This window comes from Pongo abelii, chromosome 6 (assembly GCF_028885655.2).
Source record: "Pongo abelii isolate AG06213 chromosome 6, NHGRI_mPonAbe1-v2.0_pri, whole genome shotgun sequence".
In the NCBI taxonomy this organism is placed as follows: domain Eukaryota; kingdom Metazoa; phylum Chordata; class Mammalia; order Primates; family Hominidae; genus Pongo; species Pongo abelii.
The window spans coordinates 66,310,561-66,335,446 of record NC_071991.2 but is presented as its reverse complement, the minus strand read 5'-3'; the positions used below and the strand labels follow the sequence as shown (position 1 = coordinate 66,335,446).

The following is a 24,886-nucleotide window of genomic DNA, read 5'->3' as shown; positions in this document are numbered from 1 at the left end:
AATCTGGAGGTTAAGGCATTTCTTGATCATGGATAGATCTGCTTGCTTCTCAGTCCTGGAATTCTTTATAAAATTCCAGAACACGGGCTAGAAATTGACTTAGGGAATCCAATAAAGTTGCAAGTCTTGGCGGTCATCCAAGCTAAATTTATAGACTGGAAGAAATATGGGCTTTCCATTGTTCTCTTTTTCACCTTTCTGGGATTTCTTCTGTGTCTATGTGAGTGTGTGAGTGTAAATTTATCATTTTACTGACATTGGAGTGTAAATAACCATCAAGGAAATCCAGTTAAAGAATTTTCACTTTGGATCTTCTCTGGTCTTTCCAAACTTTGACCCAAACTTGCACCAAGAGTGAATTTCTTCTCCCTCTGTAGGATGTTGATGTCATGAAATAAGAAGTTGTTCTTGAAAATGAATCATGCTAGTTTAACAGCTGACATGCATGTTTGCCGGCTAGGTGCAACTCCCCAAATCCTGCCCTTGCCCTGACTCGGAGCCTTCTTTTGGGACGTTATCTGAGAAAATGTGATCATATGTGTTGTTTCTCTTCATTCTATGACTGGCAATGGGGGAAAAAAACAATCTCGGAAGCATATGAGACTTCAGTTTTGTGTGTGTGTGCCTGAGGCACTGTTGTGCCTGGAGATCCGAGCAATCCCTCTCCTACCCTCTCCATTATATCTGACCATTGAAAACCTGTCTTGTTTTCACAGAATGGGTTTGCTGTTGTGAGGCCCCCTGGCCATCACGCTGAAGAATCCACAGCCATGTAAGTACCAGGGACTGTTGCCCATCTCCAAGCACCACGGTTCCTGGCGGTCACCTGCCCCGTGCATGTTTCTGAAGCCTCTAATTGTTAGCAGATGGACTGAAAAATCTTGCGAGGTACTCCCAGAAGCAGATTTATGGCTTCAGAGATCATATAGCATTTAAAAAAATGCTCTGAACATTATTTATAATGGTTTCCCTGGATGATTTGCTTTCTTATTTCTCTGTTCTTCTCTATTCCGCAGGGGGTTCTGCTTTTTTAATTCAGTTGCAATTACCGCCAAATACTTGAGAGACCAACTAAATATAAGCAAGATATTGATTGTAGATCTGGTATGTATTCCTGGCCAGAGCTGCATTTTCAGTGATTCTAGATAAAAGGGAGTGGATTTGTATTTCTCTGTTAGGTTGTCTTGCTTTTAGCACTTGCAAACAACTGAAGGGTGTGTTTTCCTTTGAATGTGGAAACTCATTAAACTCAGGATTGCAGTTCTGAAACCATAAACATTCACGTTTCACTTTCATGGTGTTAACTGCAATTTAATGAGAAGAAGGCGCAGATCAGGGCACCTTTTATGATCCTTAAATGAATTGATACTTCCACAGTTAAAATAACCCAACAGAACCTGAATTTACTTTTCCCTACAGAATATAGACTCAATAGTCAGATGTGCTGGAAAGAATGTTGTTGCTTTGGTAACCAATTGGCCACTTCCCCTGGTTAGCAATCATGTTGCTTGTTGTGCAACAGTGGTATTATTAAAACAAGTCGGCATGTCACTCTTACTGAAAAGATCTCCAATCTCAGATGCCAGTTTGGGATGATTCTCTGCAGGAACCCTGAGTGATTAAAAGTTAGAGGCATTGGATTAGTCTTGTATTTTAATATGATGCATTCTTACACAATAAAGTTATAATTTGTTTAACAAATGGTTTGTTTAAAAGCGGATGACACTTGGCATATTGTCCACAGTATATTCATGAATAATGAGCTGGAGATCTGCCCCATACAAAAAGGACCAACCCAGGAAAGGGCGAAAGAGAAGTGAATGGTGATTTATGAGCCCCGTTTTCGGTTTGCCTCCAGTTCTCGAGGAGGTGTAATAGGTTGTCTGACAAAGCATAGACAGGAAATGAACCCTGGCATCCAAACCGAACCTGGTACATCTGCACTTAATTAATTTTTGCAGGTGATAAAAGATTTAAAGGCAAAATATGCTGAAGGTTTTTTTTGAAGTGCAAGCCTTAATAGTCTAAATCTTGTTCATATCTGCACTCATAATTAAATCTTATTGGAAGTCACGGCCTCGCCCTCCAGCCTTCGAATTCTGTTAAGCAGGCACACCAAAGGGTTGAGAGAGCACAAACAAAGCCATGTGAAGAAATGCTTAGTTAAGTTAAAACGAAGATAAAAGAAATGGAAGAACGATACCCATTTGTTGTGCTTCGTTGGAATGGGTATTTTTCACACACTATATTGAAGCATTCCTGCAAGCACTTTGGAGAGAAGAATATTGAAACCTAACTATCCATGTATTTTCCAAACATGCCTGAGTCTCAATGTCAGGCATAGTTCACCATTAAAGAAATGTGTTGAAGGCCTAGATATACTACAGCAGCAAGATGTTACAATTTTACAAAAATCAAGACATCAGTACCCATTTTCTCATTTATATGCAAAATGACAGCTAAAGTAATTAATAATTGCTGTTCTGCGTAATTTGTAAGATATTAAAACTTTAAAAATAGTGTGCTCCTCTTTCTGTAAGTTCTGTGCCAGGAAGATAAGCCAGAAACTTAAGAAAGCAGATAAAGCGCAAAGATTGTAGGGAAAGAATTTTTCTAAGCTTTCTAAATTTGTCAAAATTATGTAAGAAGGTGATTGGTCAACAGTTTGTCCTATCCTTAAGGATCTTTTAGTGTTTACTTTCTAAAGAATCTCCTCTGCTACAATTTTAAGGTTCTAGGAGTATAGTCAAAAACTGTTAGGAGTCCCCTTTGAAAACACGTTTGTGATATCTAGGCTCAAAAGTAGTGAATTGTACAAGAGACTTGAAAGCTAAAATGTCTCCCTTGTGATAAATGGATACTTTGTACTTCAGAGGATGTATATGTAAAGTTTTGTTTTTGTACAGTAATACAGTATAGGAATAAAAGACTGCTGGAAAAATCTGATACGATTTATAAAATAAGTTACTTGGTAGCTCCAAGGAGTTTCCTGTAAGCTTCCTGGCCTTTGATTATGTATTTGCTCCATTATCCAATCAGAAAGGATACTGATTTCCCAACAGGCTGTAGTAGACGAGAAGTTTTTGTTTCAAATTCTCTAAATATATGGAGTTCTGTCCAAAGGGTTGCCTCTGAGATCACCACCAGCCCACATATTCTTACTTTCAAGTCTTCCAAATTCTGCAGCTGCAGGGCTACTTTGAGGAAATTCCTGTTTCTTCCAGCTGCTGAGAAGGAAGTTTTAAAGTGCCACGTGGCCTTGAGACATCCGTTCTCCCTGGCTGACAGGTCTATTCTGCAAGTTAGCAATTAAAAAGCCAATAGATGGCTTTTCAATAGCCAAAAAAAAAAAACAACGAAAAAGTTATTCCTGCAAATCCAAAGTCATTAATGTTAGCTGGGGGGTGTGAACTGACTCCACAAATTACAGCACCAATAGATGGCAAAGGTACTCCTTTGTCCAGCAGTTTCAGCATTTTTATATGCTTAGTAAATACAGAGCTAGAGTTCTAATTTGCCTACTACTTTGGGTCACAGCCAAATTCAGCAGCGTTGAGTATTTTAGGCAAGAATGATTCTAGTTGATCTGTGGAGCTCATTTATTCCATGTTCCTTTCTGAGGCAGATCCCAAACATATTCAGACTTGTGTGGAGAGGGAGCAGGTGTATTTCAACTTGCAAGAGACTGACCATTGTGTTCAGGGGATTAACTGGTCCTACAAGTAAGACTGTATGACTCAGGTAGCTTTTAGGTAATGTGACTTTTAGTTTGACAATAGTACTTTTTAAGCTGTCTTTGTAAAAGGAAAGTTAATTCAAATTTCCTTAGATTTGAGGAAATTGCGTTGTTGATCAAGTACATTTAGATCTTTATTATAAGTCCCTATACTAAGTAACTAGGAGTGATAACATTAGCTGGTAGAATATATGATTTATTCAAGGTTACTCAAAGTTATTTTAACATAATAGTGAAAATATACGGGTTCTAAATCCTTGTACAGCATCAATGTTCGCAGTATGCTTTTTAACCAGTAAAATATTTAAATGATTTTTCAGCATTTCCCCACATATCTTAGATACAAGGTCTATTTTGGGAGTTTTAATGTTTCATTTTATTTCACTTCTATAGTAATTTCTCACAATCACCAATAATTTTCTCATGTTAGTTTATTATATATGTGTTGCTATGCAGAAACAAGCTTTAGATCATACCTGACCAATCAGTACTTTGTATGAATATTTTACAGCAAGGAAAACAAACAAAAGAAAATGATATTCTTTTTTTTTTTTTTCCTTGAGACGGAGTTTCGCTCTTGTTGCCCAGGCTGGAGTGCAATGGCACGATCTCGGCTCACCGCAACCTCCACCTCCCGGGTTCAAGCGATTCTCCTGCCTCAGCCTCCCGAGTAGCTGGGATTACAGGCATGCACGACCACACCGGCTAATTTTTGTATTTTTAGTAGAGACGGGGTTTCTCCATGTTGGTCAGGCTGGTCTGGAATTCCCAAGCTCAGGTGATCCGCCCATCTCGGCCTCCCAAAGTGCTGGGATTACAGGCGTGAGTCACCACGCCCAGCCTTAAAAAAATAATATTAAGGCTATACTGTAAGTTGTTCCCCCAAGCAAAAGACATAATTGAATTTAACCTTTATCACTAAATATTTGGTCAATATGAATACAGAATCAAGAATTGCCCATATTAGAATGGATTTATGCATTTTAATAATAATGTCTGTTGAAAATCTTATTATGCTGTGAACAGGATTTTATTTCTTACTCAGAAATTTATGCACTAGTAAGTACCCAACAGATTTGTCAAGAACAAATAATTTTATATCTGAGAGAACATATCATTTTATATTTGATTGTTTTAAGTAAACATTTACAGTGTCCCCAGAGAAACAAAAGTAATCAAAGCCATATTTTTCTGCTGTTCAAACTGTGGATGCATTTATGCTCAGACCAAATGTGTCTTAGAACTGACCAAAATTACTATTGTATAGGGGAAATACAAATATCCCCTTAATATTGTTTTTCAAAATATTTTATTTGTCCATTTTCTAGATATCCAGTAACAAACACAAAAGACATTGTGGCTTTAATTGTTTCACCCTTGTTTACATACAGGAAAATAGTTTTTTTGTCTCCTCCTTCCTTTCCTTAGGATATTCAGAAATCCAGGAATTGATATAATTTGACTACGTTATTTTTTTTCCTGATGATGTATGTCTTTAGCTGAAACAGCTTTCTGGGATGATGTGTATCTGCCCCAACATTATGATTTCTTAATTTTGGATATGTGTACCATTCAAAAAGGGGAAAGGATTATTGTATGTCTATGCCGTGGATGGCGAGATCAATGCAGGTTTTCAGAATTCACCAAAAGGAGGCTATGATAGTGTCTAGTGAAGGAGTACTGGGCTGGAGATTGGCATGAAGACAGGTCATATAAATCTCCTATGGAGCAGTAATGACTGACAACCCACCTCACAGGTTTGCCAAGAGGATCAAACAGATTATGAATGTAAGTTTCAGTTAACTGTATAATTGTTAAGAGTTTGGCCTTTGGAATAGGAAGTAGATTCAAGACCCAGTCTTGCAACTTATTTCCTGTATAGTCTTAGTAACTGAAACTCTCTGAGCCTCAGTTTACCTAATAATCCATACCAGATATTTATATAGTGCCTGACTTAAAAATTGTAGAAATCATTGTTGAAAATAGTGTGATTCTATATCTTGCTAATATAAAGTAAGTATACAGTTACAAGTTTTTAAAACTTTTAAATAACAGAACCAGAAACTATGTATGTTTAAAGTATAGCAGTAATATTCTATTGAATACAAATACATAAATTATCCACTTTTGGAGTGGCTCTTTTTTTTTGGTCACAGGATATTATGAAGCATATTAATTAAGGGTTTTTTTTTTTACACTTGAGGTCTTTCAGTGAAGATATTTAAAATAATGCTATTAGTTCTATTGACTTTTTCATTTCTTGTATCAATTCTGGCATGTATCTGTATCATAAAACAGCGAGAAAAAAGAACTGTCAAGTTTTGTATCAGGCTTTTTTTTTTTTTGAGTGGGAAAGAGGACTGGTGTAGGGAAAGGAAAAAAGAGCAGGAAGGAGGCTGTACAGAAAGCTATGATATGATATTAAAATTAGGCAGATTGCACAAGATTGCATAAAACCCCATGCCATCTTTGTGCTTTGGCCCAAATGATTTAAGAGCTAATGAGCTCATGCTCCTGTGTCTTCGACTCTTGTGTTACTGTTTTATCAAAATGAAGTACGAAGATTTTTTGCATCTGGCTTCTCTTTTGAAGTGATTCTAACTGCGGAGAGATTGCTAACTGAACTGAACGCTCCAAGAAAGCCAATTTATTCAGCTGGTTGCAAAGCCTTTGACCTTAATGGTGGGACTTGGCAAATCAGTGCATACACGTATGTTTAGTGTTCTGTCAAGAATTGCGAAAATGCTCTGTAAGACATAGATCCTTCTGCAAAATACTAGTTTGTAGTTTAGTTTAAACATTAGTCTTTTTTCAGAGGCCAATGAGGCTAGTTAATTAAGCCTGAGGGGTTATGAACTGTTGGCAGTTAATAAGTCATAAAATTCCTCCATAAAACAGGATGCAAGATTCCATCACTGAAGCAAAGAGTACAAAGAGCCGGTGTATAAATATCTAATTGTACCAAAGGACTGGGCTTTCTCAATGACTGCTCATCTGGAGTCTCCAGGGCATGCTCGCTGTGGTTTCCTGATTTTTAGAAGCCAGTTTAAAAAATGAGTGCATTAAAGGGTAATTTGCCTGAAAGTTCAGGAAGTAAAGGGGGTGGTGTGGAAGCAGGCTGAAAGGGAGAAAGAAAAGAGGAACGTAGTGAGAAGACAGAAAATGAGAAAGAAAGTGGTAGAAAGACAGGGAACTGGAAATCAGAAAGGTTGTCTCCACACAAAGTTAGACATGACTGTATTTGTCGTCTGTTTTCATTTCCCTGTAGGATGTTCACCATGGAAACGGTACCCAGCAGGCCTTTTATGCTGACCCCAGCATCCTGTACATTTCACTCCATCGCTATGATGAAGGGAACTTTTTCCCTGGCAGTGGAGCCCCAGATGAGGTTCGGTTTATTTCTTTAGAGCCCCACTTTTATTTGTATCTTTCAGGTAATTGCATTGCATGATTACCCCTAATTTTCTTGTCCTTTGCTGGTGTTTTAAATTACACGAGATTACTGAATTGTCCCATGGGACCAAGAACCAGTGCAGAACAAGTGCATAACCCAGAGCACTGTTTGTCAGGGAAGGTTGGGCTGATTTGATGTGTTGTTTGATGTTTATTTCAAGAGCTCCCATGTGCTTGTTTTCCTCTCTTCTTGCTTTCTTCCATTTGCCCTCTTCTCTGCCCACTGTGGTGTGTCTTTCTCTTCCTAGGTTGGAACAGGCCTTGGAGAAGGGTACAATATAAATATTGCCTGGACAGGTGGCCTTGATCCTCCCATGGGAGATGTTGAGTACCTTGAAGCATTCAGGTTGGTACTTCTTTCTCTCTGAAAGTGGCAAATTGGAAAATAAATGTCCATTGAAATAACACCAAATATGAAAGAGAAATGTAAATGTCTAATTAAGGTAAATTATCGCTCAAAGCCACATAGGAATATGTATAAGAAGAAAAGATATATCAAGACCTGGTTTTAATTATACAGGTATATTGGCCAATGGCCCATTTCCCCCCTTCCCTCCCAAATAAGGAGAAAAAAATATTTTATTATTAAATTGTGCTGTCTGGAAAATTCTGCCTATTATAACATATGATGTGGTTTTTACAGTAGACATTAGCATATTCATTGCCCTGAGAAGTCCTTCATTACCTATTTGATTTTGTTGAACAAGCATTTCTCAAACTTCATTGGACTACAGAATCCTTTTTTTACATAGCACCACTTAGCATTCCTAGTTCTGGGGAGCTCACTCATTTTGATGACATTGGCCAAGGCAATCTCATTTGATGGTAGGGTAAATGACTTTTGTATAGTTTTCCTTTCACATGAAAACATTAACTAATTAATTAGTTGCTTCCAGTTTCTCTGGAACAAAATCTACAAAATGTAACATTAAATACAGTGTATTCACATAGCATTCTGCTTTTGTCTAAGCAAATAACTAAATATTAATATAAATAAGAAAAAACAAATTAAAGGTTTCTCTTTGAGAGAATTTTAAAAATGAGCATTTCTCTGGAATTAAGAAAATATTAGTTTGTAGTTTAAACATTAGTCTTTTTTCATTTTAAACATGAGTCTAGTTAATTAAACCTGAGTTGCCTCCCTTGCAAGATTTTTGGAAGAGGTTTTAGCCTATTGGTAATGCATAATTTCTTGAATTTTTTATTTAGTTGAAAGCAAAACAACCACATGAAAAAAACTTACATGTGTTCATAGTTTTGAAATTTGCCATTTATAAGTTCCCATGAAGAAAATCCTGTTGATACCCTATATTTGAAACTTAGGGAAATAATGGGGAAATTTTTTAATTAATGAAGTTTGGTGGGTTTCTGTTGTCCTGTGTGTCATGCATACTTCGTTTTCTCATTTGAAGTTCATTTCTCGTGAGAAAGCAGGTCCAGGAAAAACCATAGAAAAATAGCTATTTAAAAAATACATTTAAAATAAATATATTTGGCTTGGCATTCAAGATACAAAGGAAAATTCTACCCACATTCTGGAATATGTACTTTGGGAAAAAATATACACAAAGATATCCACAATGTTGTAGAAAAAAATGGCTGGAATAAATTTTTCTACTGTAAACTTGGGTTGATTGTGAAGATATTTTGCTTTAATTAGGAGCAAAATAAAAAATTATGTTGAAAAATAGAGGTTTTAATGTTATGAATTCTCTTTTTCAACATCACAAATACTATTACATTTGCAAATTTCACAAACATTATTAATATCTTGTAGGAACTTTAACAGGATAATAGACTTCAATATTATATCACATATGAATTTATTTGTCTGCCTCCCAAGTTAACCTGGTAACTTGCATGATACACATTAAATTCATGTTAAATACACATTAAATTCTCAACCTTACTATCTCATATAATCATATCCATTATCTTTGATGCAGAATTCATAGATTTTTAAAATTATTGTAATTCTATTTGGGGTACTATAGCTTTATATAAAAATAAATCATGTATGCACAGCAATGAAAGGCAACCTCTATTTTGTGCCTTTGTTTTCCCATCACAAAGTGAGTGGTAGATGAGATTTTTTTCTAAAGAAGCTCTTTGAACACAACCATTTCATTAAATAATGTAAAAGCAGATATTAAGTGCACATATCGTTTTGCGATTTAAATGGTAAATGAATGAAGTATTCCTGAATGGGGTTGACTATTCTCAAAAATGGCACCTTCTCTTTGCCTGGAAGGTGGACACTTTGGATTAGCAAATTTTTCTAAGCTTCCCAGTGTATCTCCATTACTTGAGTTTAATTAGAGAAGTGGCATTATTTAGCTAGGCTGCAGAAATGTAAATTTCTGGCTTTCAATGTCCATATTTACTTAAGAACCAGATTTAATTTATAAGAATCCTGCCACTTTTGAACTATGGCCTGTCTGCTATTCATCATTTATGACTAGAAGTACTTGTGAATTTGTTATGGCTAGGTCAAACAGGTAAGTCATTCATTTCAAAAACCAGCATTGAACACATATTATATGCCGGACACTGTGGTAAGCACTTGGAATTCAGAGCTGTTGTTACTTTCAGGGATCATAATATAAGTCATACTTATTATTCTAGAGAACAGAAGCGCTCAGAGCAGATAAAATGATTAACTTGTCCTCAATGGTTTCAGGAAAGGTTTCATCAAGTATTGTTCAACCTGTGCTTCTAATGATGAGTGGGAACTTTCAAGGGGAAAAAAGGAATTGGAGTCGGGGGTATTCATACTGACTGGGCAGAGAGAGTGAACTGTGAAATGCATGGAGCCACAAAATGATCTTTCTGTATTGGCTCAAGCACACGAGGTGGGCTTGGTAGAAAGAAAATGAATCATATTTTGTAAACTCTTATGCAGGCAAAGGATAGCCCATCTATATATGTATATACTCCTTTGTCAATTTGGGCTTAGTCAGATAGACTGCCAAGTAATTTTTAATGTAGTATTATTTTCTAAGCTTATCCTTAATACACTTCTTGTTTCCTAGTATTGAACCAGAAGATCTTTCTGATATCTGAGTGTGGGTGCAGGAAATGGAGGTGGGGGAAAGAGTAAATGGTGCCTTTTCTTTTCTCTTAGTCTTTAATTGTTTCTGGACTCTTATAAGTATCTTTTGAAGGAAAATCTCTCTCCCTGTGAAGCTACATTTATAGTGGGATATAAGATGGCAGCTTATTTTACCAGCCAGAATTTGTCACATATATTGCCTTCATGACTTCTATTATGTGCTTTTTCTATAGCCAAAAAAAAAAATCATAGACAAACCAAAGATTTCATGTTTACTATAAGCTTTAAATAGAATTTTAAAAATATAATAGAATAACTAAATTATTTCAAATGACTAGTTATTTCTTCCAAGCAGTTATCATTCATCTCTGAAATAATTGAAGGGTATACTTAAGATTCTTCACAGGAATTCTTAAAATATTCAGTATCAAATATCTTTTATGTTCAACTAAAATATATTTCCAAGGTTACCATTGTATAAAATAATTATGACTATTTTTATTGGGGTCTTACATGCCAGGTCCTAGATTAGAAGCTTTATAGACATTATGGCTAATTCTTAAGTGCTTTATATAAGTCACAGAACTATTAATTGGAAGGGTAATAATTTGAACTTAGTTTGTAACTCTAGAATCTATGCTCCTTTTGTCACACCACGTTGCTACTGTCTTCTGTTTATGACTTAAAATACTCAGGAGTAATAAAGCACAGTGACTTTTTACCAAAGTGCAAGACCTTCATGCCCGCAAAGCCTCCCAACCTAAGGCACAAATGCCTAGTGAACAACACGGCAGAAAAGAGCTATTCAATAATATTTGGTTGAATGAGTCAATGAATGAATGAATGAATCAGAGAAGAAAGAGGGAATAATGTTGGCAATAGGAGCATTGTCAAGCTCAGGTATTAAGTGAACCTAGCAAAAGCCTGAGGGAACTGCCTTGGCTTCTTAAAAACTATGCTCTACAAAGAACTCTGAACATCTATTCATTTTGTTATAAGAAAGTCAGACTTGTCTTTATTGAACAAATCTTTTGCTGAATGCCTGCTAAGGAATCTCTGTTTCAATCATTTCAAAAGGATGTTCCAATGATTTTATACTCTCTACAGTCCATTGATGAGGATTGGGCACATTATTTTTTCTAAAGTCTAATTCTTTTAAGAGTCCTGCAAATGTTAAAGTGATTATTTATGTCAGACCATTTAAGTGGTTTGTTTATAGTGGGCAAGAGACAATTATGAATCTCATGCTTCTGTTTAAATCTGAAAAAAATATCTTCAATTTTTTAAAAAATAAGTAGCAATTTCCAATGAATAAGATTTTAGTAGTCCTTGAATTTATGCCTATTTTATTAAATAAATAAACAAATGAGTGAATGGAGGACAATTCCTGTGTAGCCCCTTTTAATTTCAAGAAAAGAAATATAAGCTCCTTAAATTTAGCAGGTTTTAATCAAATAATTAAAGTGACTCATTTGGCATATACTGAGGACTAGCTAAAGAAAGGTCATAGAGCTGTTGATCTGGGTTCTTTAGATGCAAACAAGTTCTAATTTCAAATATCATCTTTTCATGTCAGTATGTTGTAGTATGTAGCTACCTTAATTAATATTTGTTATTGATGCATATTTTCAATAGACAATGAATCTGTACATATCAGCTCTTCAGGGAAGTTCATCTCAGGGGAAAACTCTGACCCAGAAGGACTCTCTTGCACTGAGGTTGTCAGTATGCCAACTGAAAAGGGGACTTTGAGAGAGTTGTCTAGTAGAGGTAGTACATATTTAGTCAAAATTTTGGGGGTTATTATTGAAAACTACCTATTTTTATTTTATTGACTTATGTAGGTAGTATCTGTATTTAATCAAAATGCTACGTGCTTCTAAATTTAGGCATTACTAAAATATTTTGGACATATCATTAACTGGAATTTTTAGAAGCTTAATGTTTTTGCTACATAGTCAAAGCCATGGAACCATTTGAGCACATACAAGCAGCCCAGTTTCTATCTCTTTCTCCTGTCTTGAGTTCATATCTGTTTGCTTTAATGACATAAGCAAAATTAAAGTCCATTAATACAAAATTGTGATTGGAAATCTGTCCAGATATCCTGTCTATTCTTAGTTCACAGTCAAAGTGGAAGTTCTGTTCCTGATGCTGAGTCTTTAATATAGGAATCATGGCTTCCTGGGATTCCCCCCCTGCTTGTGACAAAAATGTAAAAAGGGCATTTAACTCACGTGCAGAACGAAATAAAACCTTTTATTGTCATATCCACACCGCAAGTGCTCCTTGGACAAGTCAATAATGGTCAGCCTAGAGATTTCTTAGAATGGTTGGGTTTACCTTGGAACTATAGTAGATAATTTGGGGCAGGGCACATAAATAAGTAAAATATATTTTTCTCTCATCCTTATTTTATAAAATATATCATCATTATTCTGGCTAATTTTTAGAAGATTAACTTCTAAATATTCTTGTTATATGTTTAAACTGAAAAAGAGATTTCTAAATTCTATTTAAGAGATAAAAGGGGACCATAAGTAAATATTTGCATTCACTCTTTTGGTAATGACAACTAAGTAAATACTGTTTGGGTTTTTTTTTTGTTATTGTTCTTATTTTTAATATTTTAATGTAATTTCATGACAAGTGAATGTAGAATAATACCATTGTAAAAACAACAATATAATAATAATAACATAGTAATATAGAGTATTCATTGAGGCTTTAATTTTTGCTAGTTGTTTATTTTTTTAAAAAGCTTTACAAGTCCTTGAGTTAGGTGCTTTTGTTTTCCACAGGCAGTTACCACGCTTCTTGAGCTTTGGTAGGTTTCCTGATGTCACACAGCTGGTATATGGTGATCAGGGATTGAGGCAGCAATTGTGATTTTGGAGACAGTACTTTGTTGGTCCCAAACCATACAGGAACTGTAGTTCCTGTGTCAAGAGTATGGGATAACAAAACAATCATATACTGAAAAATTCTTTGCAATGCATTTTAGTCTATTTAACTTTGGCTTGGACATCTAAACTGGTAAGTGCCCCAAAATTGAAAATTTAGACTTTCACTACCCTTGATATCTCCAAGCCACTTCTCCTTGTGTCTTCTCCTAATCTGACGTAGTAAGAGAGCCTATCAAATTAAACCTTTGGTTCTTTTTTTCCTTTTAATAACCAATCTAATTACAACGGGGATATAAATGTTTTCATCTTTGTTAAAAGAAATATTCTTCCTATGTACACATTTAGATTTTGTGGAAGGGATATGTAATAGAACTTGAAAACACCAAATTAAATTTTAATAGAGTATATAGTGATAAATGAGCATTTATATTTAATTTTGAAATAAAGCATGATTTCGTTGTCATCTAAAAGTCATACTTAATAATGTCAAATGATTTGGGATCTTAATTTGTCAATGAGAGCTGTGGTTGATGCTTCCCAGTCTTGCAATGGATTCTCAATTGTTAGTGACAAGTAAATATATTAAGCTCATGATATTATGTATTTTCCCAAGGATGTTGAAGACAGTTTGAGAAAGAGGGTGGAGTTTCTTGAAACAATTTGCCAATATGAAATACTGTACATATCAAATTGGCCCTACTACTATCTTTCCCAGACCATTTATCATACCTCACAAATCAAGCCCACGTTTTCTCTTTCTGAAAGACTTGACTAATAAAGAAGATGTGGGCTTCAATCTGAACTTGTCAATCAATCTTAGTAACAAAGCTGTAATGATTTTCATCTATTAATGTTTTATTTCAATAAAAAGCAATACATATGAATTTATTGCTAGTGTGAACCACAATTATTCACTGTCCAGATTCCATTCTCTATTTTCAGTATGTTGAGATGTTTCAAAAGTTTTATCAAAGCGGGTCGCAAGAAAAAAAGTCCATAGGAATAAATTTGAGAAAGCTGTCAGCTCTATCTGCTTTTCAGCTTCAAAAATAAATATAGTTTAAGGACATTTTCTCTCTCATCTGTTCAACATATTGTACCAATTTTCATCAAAAAATCACAATTTCTAGGTGTGTGTCTCTAGATACCCTTAGAATTTCTGCTCTTTGACCCTGAGAGTAAATTGATCTTATGCACACCTGTCTTCCTAGGGAAACTTGCAAACTTGATTTTTGAGCCAAGCATCAAAGAGATATGATATTATTAGACAGTATAGAGCTCAGGTAAAAAGTCCAGGAAGTATCTTGAAGTGCTTGAAGTTTTGAAAGGGAAGTGATATCTGCAGTGAAGAGCTATTTAAGTAGATCAAATGCTACAACTTACTTTTTATTATTATTTTTAAAAGGTCAGATCTGCTATAAAAATTTTAAGACAATATTTTTTCTCTGCCTTAAAATGGTTCTAAAGCCAAAAATTTTCTGGAATCTGTGTAGAAATTAAACAATTTTCCAAATAATGGGGACTAATTAAAAGGATATCTATGTTTAATTAATTCTTTTCTCTAGAAGTTCTCTCTAAGAAAAAAGTAATTTGTATGCCTAGAAGTGATTTGTTTTTATTTTCTAGATGAAACGCTGAATTATACAACCCTTGCCTGCACAAAATCCTCTCAATGTATGTGTAATACTTTGAAATATCAGGAAATGAAATCTTTTTATGAAATATTATTGTGGAGCATTTTAAGGCCAGAAATAGCAGATCTTTTGGACTGTCAAGGAGCTTACATCAATTCATTGACTTAAATAATCTAATCTAGTAATAGTGGAATGTTTGTGTAGTTAATGATGATATGAGATGGCCAGAATGGAAGGTAAACATAATTAATAAATTATAAAGTCACACTTTTTTTCAGAGTTCTAGTGAATATTTTAGAATTTGCTTCATTTACTGGTAAGATAAAGCTCTCGCTCAATTAAAAGTTACTTATCCTTTACTTCATTGAACAGCTGTTTTTTAACCAAATTTCAATGTCTTTGGGTCATAGAGTGAATTTTTTTTTGAAACTGAGCAATTACCCTCTTTTCTATGATTTTACATCTAATGTTTACTACTACTAGACTTATTGAGATGACAAATAATGTGGAAAAAAGTGATTGAATGTTTGTTTTAATATACCGTAAATATAAATTTATAGTCCCTTTTTTGAGAGCTAGATAAATATAATGGCTTACTAGTATTAAAATTTACATATTGACTTTCCCACGTGGAGGAATCATTCTCATGAAAACTTTGCTCGACTGAAGGTCTGTTTGGATATTACATCTGAGATGCAGAGCTGAAGTTCACACTGTTTTCTGGTGGGCAGGACTTTCAGAGAGTATTTCAAGTCTTTGCATGACATCAAACATGTGGATGATAGACCCAATTTTCCATATTTCATCCCAGTGATTTGATGTCATATAGATGAAACTTATAAATCAACATCTGTTTTCGTTTAGGCAGAAATTTAAACTTTTCTGGCACTATTCTAGAAGGGTAATGACTTGTTCTTGTATCCATTAGGAATCTGCCCATCTTTCTTGTGGGCACTGCAGTACTGGGTATTGGTTATCTAAACATCTATTCCAAAGAGCAGCACTACTGTCGTAAAGCCATAGGGAGGGTGGTGAGCTTATGAACGACAAAGCTTCTAGTTGGAAAGACTTAGCAAAATGACATTTGTCCCATTATCACTCATATCTCAACTTCAAAGTGGAGAGAAGAGGAGAAATAGATTATTCAGTCCACATTTAAGCACAGCAGAATTGTAAATCTGCATCTCAATTTGAAGATATTTTACATCCCAAAACACTTGTATGAAAGGCCATCAAGAAAATAACATGTACACATTATCTTTCCCATTAAAGAAACATATTGTTGCACTTGAAAATAAAATGTTGGCTCGCCTAGGATGTATATTTTTAGTTGGTTCTTAACTCTTTTAAAATTAAAGTGATGCTGGAGTTACCGAAATGGACTGAATTTCAGAAACAAAAGAGCATTTTTACTGGAACAGAAGCCAAAAGCAAATAAATGAAGAAGAGTTCATTCAAACCCAAGAGCAAGAATAGAACAGGCACAGATTTATAATTTGAAAGTTTTATTACCCAAAGAGATCTGGGTTTCTTATCCTTCTGTACTTTTAGTTTCAGAAAGTCTCTCAGAGTTGCCTCATTAGGCCTCTGATTTTGCTTTATATACCCATGTCGTCTCCCTTGTAGAAGTTTCTGACACTGTAGATTCTTTTATGTTTCAGTACTTCTAAAATGAAAACAGCATTGTAGAAATTATTCAGTGATGCCTTCCTTTCCGATAAATATGACACCGTCATAGTAGGTGAAAAGGACAGGAACAGAAATAATAAAACCTGACGTGTCATATTTTACTGACTCAGTTTCAATGAACTGATTAAATTCTAAATTATAAGAAGAACTGAAGTCTGCCAAAAGTTTGTTAATATATGCCATTTAGTTTGGTTTTTTGAGGGTGTGACAATTAATAAAAATCAAATGATTGTATGTAGAATCAAAAAAAATTAATATGAAGGAAGGCTCACTCACTTGTTAATTTACTAGTCTCAATTTTTTAAATTAACTAATTAATATTATTTTGTCTCTCTTCTAAGATACACACAGAAGGGGAGAGAGGGTGAGTTTGGCACAGGTCTCTAAACATACTTTAGAAGAAAAAGAAATCCTCCCATTGTCAGAGCTGAGCATAAAATCTGCACCAAGTTTGAAGGGCTTATGTGGCCCAATTTAAAATTTTGTTGTTTTATAATAACTTTGGAGAATTGTATTGTTCCTTATAAAATACCCACATGTTCTCCTTTGGAATAGCTCCAGAGTGTAACTGAACCACGAGGTTGCCTCCTGGTGCTTTATGTATTGTTTAATTGTTTGCTTTGGTGGATGTTTTTATTAAAAGCTTATTATTTAGGATAAGACCAAAGTGTCATTTTAAGAACAACAGAAGCAGAGCTGTTTGGTCTCATAGTTCTTTTTCATAGGTGTGTTAGTGAATACTAGATACAGCTAATGAACCAGCTGAAAATTGTTCTTGTAATACTTCACAAAGAGCAACAACAACAACAAGCAAAACCCTTGATTTTTATTTTCTTCCAATAAAACATGACCAGATTGGCTAGAAGAGGTAGGAGTCTCCATGGCTGTGCCCAGGCCTGGAAGGAAGAGAGGTATCTGTGGGTGCGCATCTGCTCTGTCTGTGTTTTGTTCCAGGAGGAGTTTGCTTGGAGTCACATGCACTGTGGCACACAAGGCCGTAGCAAACCTCAGGAGCTGGGAGGCAGTGAAGCCCCTGTGTCACAAGGGCCGTAGTGGGCTTCCTGGGGTGTGTACCAAGCCTACGAAGGCTTTAGTGGATCTCAGAACTACAAAGTTCTTCATGTGCTCCCTCTGCCCACAATTTGATTGCAAGATAATTATCTTAGCTCAGATCATTCTGAATATAAATTAGGTCTGGGAAAAGTTTTTTAATTCAATGATTTTAATTCTAGATGTTCTTCTCCTCCCTGAATATTTTCTTTTCTGAAGCGGTTATCACTCACCAATTCCTCAAAAGTTGGCTCAGGAAAGAATTCATAATGTTCCCTAGCAGTTCCTTGCCACAAAGAACAAGCAAGAGTTTGATTAGTCCTTGACTTCCCAAGCTAGTCTTTGTGACTGGGACCCACCCTCAGACAAAAAACTTAAAGGCAATATACCTTGAGATAATTTGTAGGACTTACATGACCTCATTAAATTCCGACTCTAGATCTCATGCAGACATTTGAGGAAATATGATTATTGACAAAATGTAAGCCCATTATAGACTATATCACTTCAAAAGGAGAAAGGCCATTAGGACATAATTACATCAGAAACAGTATACACATTTGGCTGGTTTATAAACTGTCACTTTCAGAAGTACGAAGACTTATAAAAGTTTCCAAAGGTTCCATTATAACCCTATTTCCAACAGTATTCTCTGACAAACTAAATAAATTACTGCATGTATTGGACCTTTGAGGCTTGGGGCAAAGAATGGAAAAATTATTTACAAAAGCTTGAAAATATTTAATCACTAGAGGCAGGGGGGCAACGGTGTTTTAATTAGCAGGTCCTCGGGCCATTGGCTGACTAGAGGCTTTCTCAAACAACCACACAAATGCACTGAATAGCTGTTTGCCAGCCTTAGGGTCAGGCCTGAGATGAAACAGATAAGATAATTGGCTCTAATGAAATCCAGAAGGCCTTGGCTTTCTTGTTTGAGCTTGGATTTGAAAAGTGCGTGTGGAAGTGAGGCTTAATTCAAACCAGAACTGAGCTAGGCCCGTTTCTCAGTGACTTTGATATTGTTTGAAGTTCTAAAAGTGTTCGCCACACCACTAGCCTGCTGGGCTGGGCCTCCCTGGTACCCTTAATTACTAAGCTTTATTGCTGACTTTACTACACAGGAAAGGGGCCATTATATGTTCCATCAACATCAGCTCTTCTCAGATTGGAGGAAAGGGCAGGGTTAAAGGCCACTGTAGGAAGGCAGAAACTTCACTTTGAGGTAGTCAGATCATTTACCAGTGTTGAATTTCACCGTTATGCACATACATTCCTTACAACACAGAAGCCCAATTTCCATTTTTTAAACAAGTGATTACTTTTCAAAACATTTTTGTTTGTGCCTTTTTTTTCTTTCTTTCTTTTTTTTTTAGAGAGAACGTTTATTTTTAAGGGCTGAAATGATTGCACATGATACACTGAAAAAAAAAAAGAGTACAACACCTCCCAATTAATCATCACACCAGAAGGTCTGGTTGGATTCTGTAATAAGGAGGATTATTATTAATGCCCCTTTGAAGTGGAAATAAGTGAGGAACCCTCCTGTGGTGTGAGAGTTGTCCTGACACCCCGAGGAATAAAGACGCCTCAGGAGACTCTACAAAATTAAATCCCAGCTTCTAGAGTCTCTCACAAAGTGGTTACACAAAAGTGCTCCCAATCCAGTTTGAAGCCAAGAAGCAAAAACGAGGAAGTCTCCCTCTGAGGGGTCAGCTGTGGTGTTACTGAGGATTCCATCCTCCCCAGTCTGGCCACTGCTCTGCCTTTGGTCCAACTGGTAAAATGGATTATGCATACAAATGAATTATTAACTATTCAACCCTTACCCCTCTCAGATGAGGAGATCTGGTTATGCTATGAAAGCCAAGGGACACGGAGTCCAGTCCTATTTCCTGCCCTATTTATCACCTTTGGTTAGGAAAGTCATGAGCGATTCTATCAGACTTAACTCGTTATGAAAGAACAAGTTGAGTATTTTTTGCATTATTTAAGCAAACTTGACATTAATATGATCCAATTTCATCCATGATCCTGCTAACCATTTATCCAATACTCTTTTCTGGGTATTGTTATGCACAGGTGGACTGGGTCCTAGGTTTCCACTAGGATGATGTGTGTCTGGGCCTAAGGAACCATATTGGGAACCCAGGGAGACCAGTATTAGGAAGACAAAACTGAGCTTCTGCTTCCTAACCTCTCCTAAGCGGAATTAAGGAGGCCCTATACAAATTTTTGCCAGTGATGAACATGATATCAGCTCTGATCAGAAGAAGAATCTGATCATACTCAGCTCATTTTAAGTATGTATGTTTTTCATTAGGCACTGTTATGGACTAAACGTTTGTATTCCCCCAAAACATGTATGTTGAACCCCAACCCTCAATGTGATGGTGTTTGGAGTTGAGGCCTGTGGGTGGTAATTAGGGTTAGATGGAATCTTGAGGGTAGGTGCCCTTATGAGCAGTGACACCAGAGAGCTTGCTTCCTTGCTCTCTCTCCATGCACACACACGGAGGCAAGGCCATGGGTGCACGCAGCGAGATAGGGCTGTTTGCAATCCGGCGAGAGCACTCTCATCAGGGCCCAACCATCCTGGCACACTGACCTCAAACTTCTAGCCACCAGAACTGTGAGAAAATAAGTTTCTGTTGTTTAAACTACTCACTTGGTGGTATTTCTTTTTTAATGGCAACCTGAGCAGAATAAGACAGACACTACGAAGATCTTTAATATGAGAAACCAAGCAACCCACTAATGGACTTAAATTACCAAAAAAGTGTCTTCCAAACCATATTTTGCTAAACACCAGATACAAGAAGTATTAATAAGTGTTTCTCAACAATAAAGAATATCCTATAGTGAAAAATCCCTTATTGAAGATACATAATATGTAAATGCATATTAACAACTACAGGAATTCCAGTAGTAATTTTACATTATTTAATGCATTCTTCCTCAAATTATTTGAACATGAATCTCCCAGCTCCCCACATCTCCTCACCCAATATATGTAACTATCATGAAAACTAACATTCTATAGAACACAGTTTGAAAAATTCTGATAGATATAAGTAGCAAACTTAGTGGGCATTTTAAACAGTCCATCACTAATTCAGTAAACATGATAAAATAAAAGTAAGTAAAACGCATCTGCCCCTAAGATTCTCACAGTCACTTTAATAAAATAAGTACATTATATTGCATGCCATTATAATATTGTGTTATCACATAAACTGAGCATACTACAATCCATATTCTACAGACTGTCTTCTCCATTTTCCACTGGTTACATGTGAGTGGTTCTTAGATAACACACCCTAAAGACAAAGAAAGAAAAGAAGAGAAATAGAATTAACAAGAGAGGGAAAAGAGTGTCAGTTTCCTTTGCTATCACTATTAAATGACTCAGTGAATTTTCTTAGGGTAAAGTTACTGCCATTCAAAATTATAGTAAATTGGTAATATTTTACAGTCATATATTTTTTGTTTCAGCTGAGTATATTTTGTTTCAGCTTAAATATGGGCACATATCTCCCACACTTTTTTAGATCAGATATGACACATAAAAAAGATGGCTATGTTTTTTAAAAAACTCTTAACAATTAGCAACTAATGGCAGTGTGAACATATAATTGGTTTTATGGGTAAATCAATTTGTCGACTTACAAAGTTTTAAGACTTCATTTGTTATTCATAACTACATTTTGCTGAGGAAAAAAAACAGTTGTTTATGTCAAAAAGGGGAGAGTTTCCATTAAGTTCATACTCTCCATGATGAGAAAGCACACCCTGAAATAAGACATTAAATGTTAGAATGTATTACTTTTCCTGGTTAGAAAAGAACTTGGCTTTGGGAGTGACCCTATGCATATCATGGTGTGGCAATGCCATTTTGTTTCCAAAGATAACATTTGTAGATGTACAGATGTCCTGAACTTTATTAAACCACAGCTGTGGTTATCACATATTTATTCAAAAGATATTACAGCTATCAAAGCAGTATGTCAGCAAAGTCCTTAGTAGTTTGCTTAAATTGCTCTTTCATTTTACTGCATATATAAGTATTCAACCAATGTCTTTAAAAGCCTGAATAAAACACACACACACACACAAATAAGCAAAGCATTATTTATATGAAAGCATTCAGAAATCATGAATAGCATTATCACAAATGAGTTATGACATTTTATAGGTTCACAAAAAAGACAGAGAGAGAGAAAATACTTTCCTTGAATAACACAAAAGCATGCAGCTTTCTTTAGCACATTGATTCTTATTCCAACAATCTGAATGTGGGGTGTGCTTGGGCAATGATGATGTGGCTGAAATATGCAATATTTATGGGGCACAGACCCTTGTACTTCTTGTTCTGGGAGAGGCAGAGGTGTGACAATGTCCTTCCAAAAATGACAGTGTAGGGGAGGATTCTTCCCTGGAATAAACCTACAGAATGCTTTCTTCTGTGGACCATTAGTAGATTTTTCCTGAGCCAAACATAATGAAGAAGTTTTTGTTTGTTTGTTTGTTTTTTGTTTTTTTAATCTCAAAGCTCAAAACCTCTTCATCTATTGTCATATTTTATTTGTCCTCAGATGTCTTTATGAATTGGACATGGTACTTTAGAAAATCACACAGGAAATAAGTTACATGTCTAGAATAGAGGCTTCCCTCGCCATTAATTCAAAATGGGAAACCGAGTGCATTCCTGTCTTGCTTCATTAAGTCTGCTGTCACAACATATCATGGACTGGATGGCCCATAAACAACAGAAATGTATTTTGTACAGTTCTGGAGGCTGAGAAGCCCAAGATTCAGGCGTCAGCAGAATCAATGTCTGTTGAGGGCTGCTTTCTGATTCACAGATGGCACCTTCTAGCTGAATCCTCACATGGTGGAAGGGTGAGGCAACTCTGTAGGTTTTCTTTCACAAGGGCACTAATCCCATTCTTGAGGTCTCTGCTCCCATGGTCTAATCACCTTCCAAAGGCCCCACCTCCTAATATCCTTCTGCGTTAGGATTTTGACATGTGAATTGATGGGGGACACATTTAGGCCATAGCAATTTCCAAGACAAACATGAGTGGATTTTGAAGAGTAGTGAGGAGTAACCAGTTCTCATGGTTGTAGTGCTTCCCTTTGCCTAGCAGCAGCAGGTCTCCTCTGCTCTCACCAGATTTCCATGAGGAGCAGCTGAGCTGCAGTATCTATTTGCTGTACTTTCTTGGGTGCTGATATGGTTTGGCTCTGAGTCTCCACCCAAATCTCATCTCGAATTGTAATCCCCACCTGGTGGGAGGTGATTGGATCATGGGGGTGATTTCCCCATGCTGTTCTCATAGTGCGTGAGCTCTCACGAGATCTAATGGTTTAAAAGTGTTTGGCAGCTCCTCCTTCGCTCTCTCTCTCTCCTGCTGCCACGTATGATGTGCCTTGCTTCTCCTTCACCTTCCACCATGATTGTAAGTTTCCTGAGGCCTCCCCAGCAATGTGGAACTGTGAGTCAATTAAACCTCTTTTCTTTATAAATTACCCAGTCTCGGGTAGTTCTGTATAGCAGTGAGAAAACAGACTAATACAGGTGCTCTACGTTAGTATTACCTTTTAGTAATTATCATCTTTTATTTGCCTTCCCATGAAACTGCATTTTTAATTTTCAGAGTGGACTTGAAAGGTTAAGACCACATTTGTATGATGTGCTTTTCCTGAAATGTTAGTTAGTATAGTGATTTATATTACATCATCCAATCTACTTTTTAAAATTCCATTAATACCAAATGTCTAATTATTCCTGTCTTGTAAAATGCATTTATGAAAGCAAACTGTTTTCCATTTTCTTTCTTTTACGGAAACATCCAATCAAAGTTGGTTTCCTGAATGTTTTGATTCATTAGACTTTCTTCATTTGTAAAAATATAGGAGCAGCTACTCAGCAATGCCTTCTTCGCTCCTTGCAGGCAGGTTGGTGCCTGTGTGGGAAATACCTTAGGAACCAAGGATTGTTGGAAACTTGTCTTCAGAGACAGTCCTTCTAACAAGGCTGCTGAGGGGTGCAGAAATGGTACACCTCTGTTCTGGCTGCTTGATCAGTGTCTCAATTTAGCCTTTGGTGCTTTGAGGTATCTTTCATGAGTATGAGTGTGCATAAAGCTGCCTTACAAGTAACTGACTTTCTCCCATGTGCTTAACTGAGCTAGTTGCTGTGGAGAAAAATGCAGAAGCATATAACAGTCGGGGCTGGGAGTGAGAATCACTACAAGACAATTAGAGAAAGAGCAAAGCCTGAAATATTGACCATGCACTAGGAGAACAAAGATAAGGGAAAGGACTGTTAATCCAAGTCTTGTGAGTAGCCCAGTGTCCTCCTGGCATGTCCAGGAACTTGAGGACGATTAGAGTCAGGCGAGGAGGAGGATGACTACAGACATACTATCATTCCTATTCTGAGGCCAGGCCTGATTTGTGGGTGTTAACCTTGTACAATTACAGGAACTCTCTTTCAAAGAAATAATACAAAGGCAAAAATTCAAAAATAGGTACAGGGACTTGGAAAAGGTCCATGTGAGTGAGGGACTTTGAAAATTAAGATTCATTAGCTTTATGGTAAATATGCCTTGGTACATATAGTCCTAAGGCCTTGTATTGCCATTAATTGGAGTGAAACAATGGACACTGCACTATGGAATGAGCCTTAGGTAAAATTAATGGCTATGCTGGGTAGTGAAGAGAAACAGAAATTCTACAAAGGTGGGGGATTTCTTAGAGAAACTGCACTGACAGGGAATGATCTTGATATAAAAATTCAACTGGGATACATTTTTCATCTGAGGGCACATGCTGAGGAGATCAAAGTAAAGGAATTTGTTTGTTTTTTTTTTTTTTCCTCTCTTTCTTTCCAGTGTATGTTAAGGTAGATTTTTAAAAATATATATAAGAAGAAAGGATCCATCGAGGAAAAATAATGAAGTCAATCCAAACCAAACAAATCATAGTAGGGGTGCGGGGAGCAACCAGTATTTACATGGGGAGCGCACACTCTTCTTTTGGGTTTGGTGTGAAGGGTCTGCACCTGTTTGTGAATGTGTTCAGAATGTGGACTGAGGCTAGACCCTGAGTTGGCCTGGCTCTGACTTTCCACCGAAGGGGTAGAGTTGCTTTAATGTGGTTCACGTGTATGGTGTTTCATCTTAAGCAGAGTGATTTATGTTAATGAAATGAAACAGAAAAAATACCCTTGACATCCTAGTCTCCTTAAAAATATTAAATAAATATGTCCAGGACTTTTGCATAATTATGTTTATTAAAACAAATGGAAGACTTCAATCCATACCAGAATAAATTTGTAGGTGACCCTGGGGAGGGTTAAATC

The 24,886-nt window shown here is 36.2% G+C and overlaps 1 protein-coding gene across 7 annotated transcripts in view; it reads left to right on the top strand.

Annotated features, from left to right (window-relative positions):
- Positions 1-24,886, top strand: part of HDAC9 (histone deacetylase 9) — a 917,296-nt gene that overhangs the window by 750,750 nt on the left and 141,660 nt on the right. For all 7 annotated transcript variants that reach the window (XM_054559003.2, XM_054559009.2, XM_054559005.2 and 4 more), the window contains 4 exons: positions 717-772; positions 1,017-1,104; positions 7,005-7,124; positions 7,438-7,535. In XM_054559003.2, the coding sequence (XP_054414978.1) occupies positions 717-772; positions 1,017-1,104; positions 7,005-7,124; positions 7,438-7,535 (362 nt within the window). The remainder of the gene's footprint in view (positions 1-716; positions 773-1,016; positions 1,105-7,004; positions 7,125-7,437; positions 7,536-24,886) is intronic.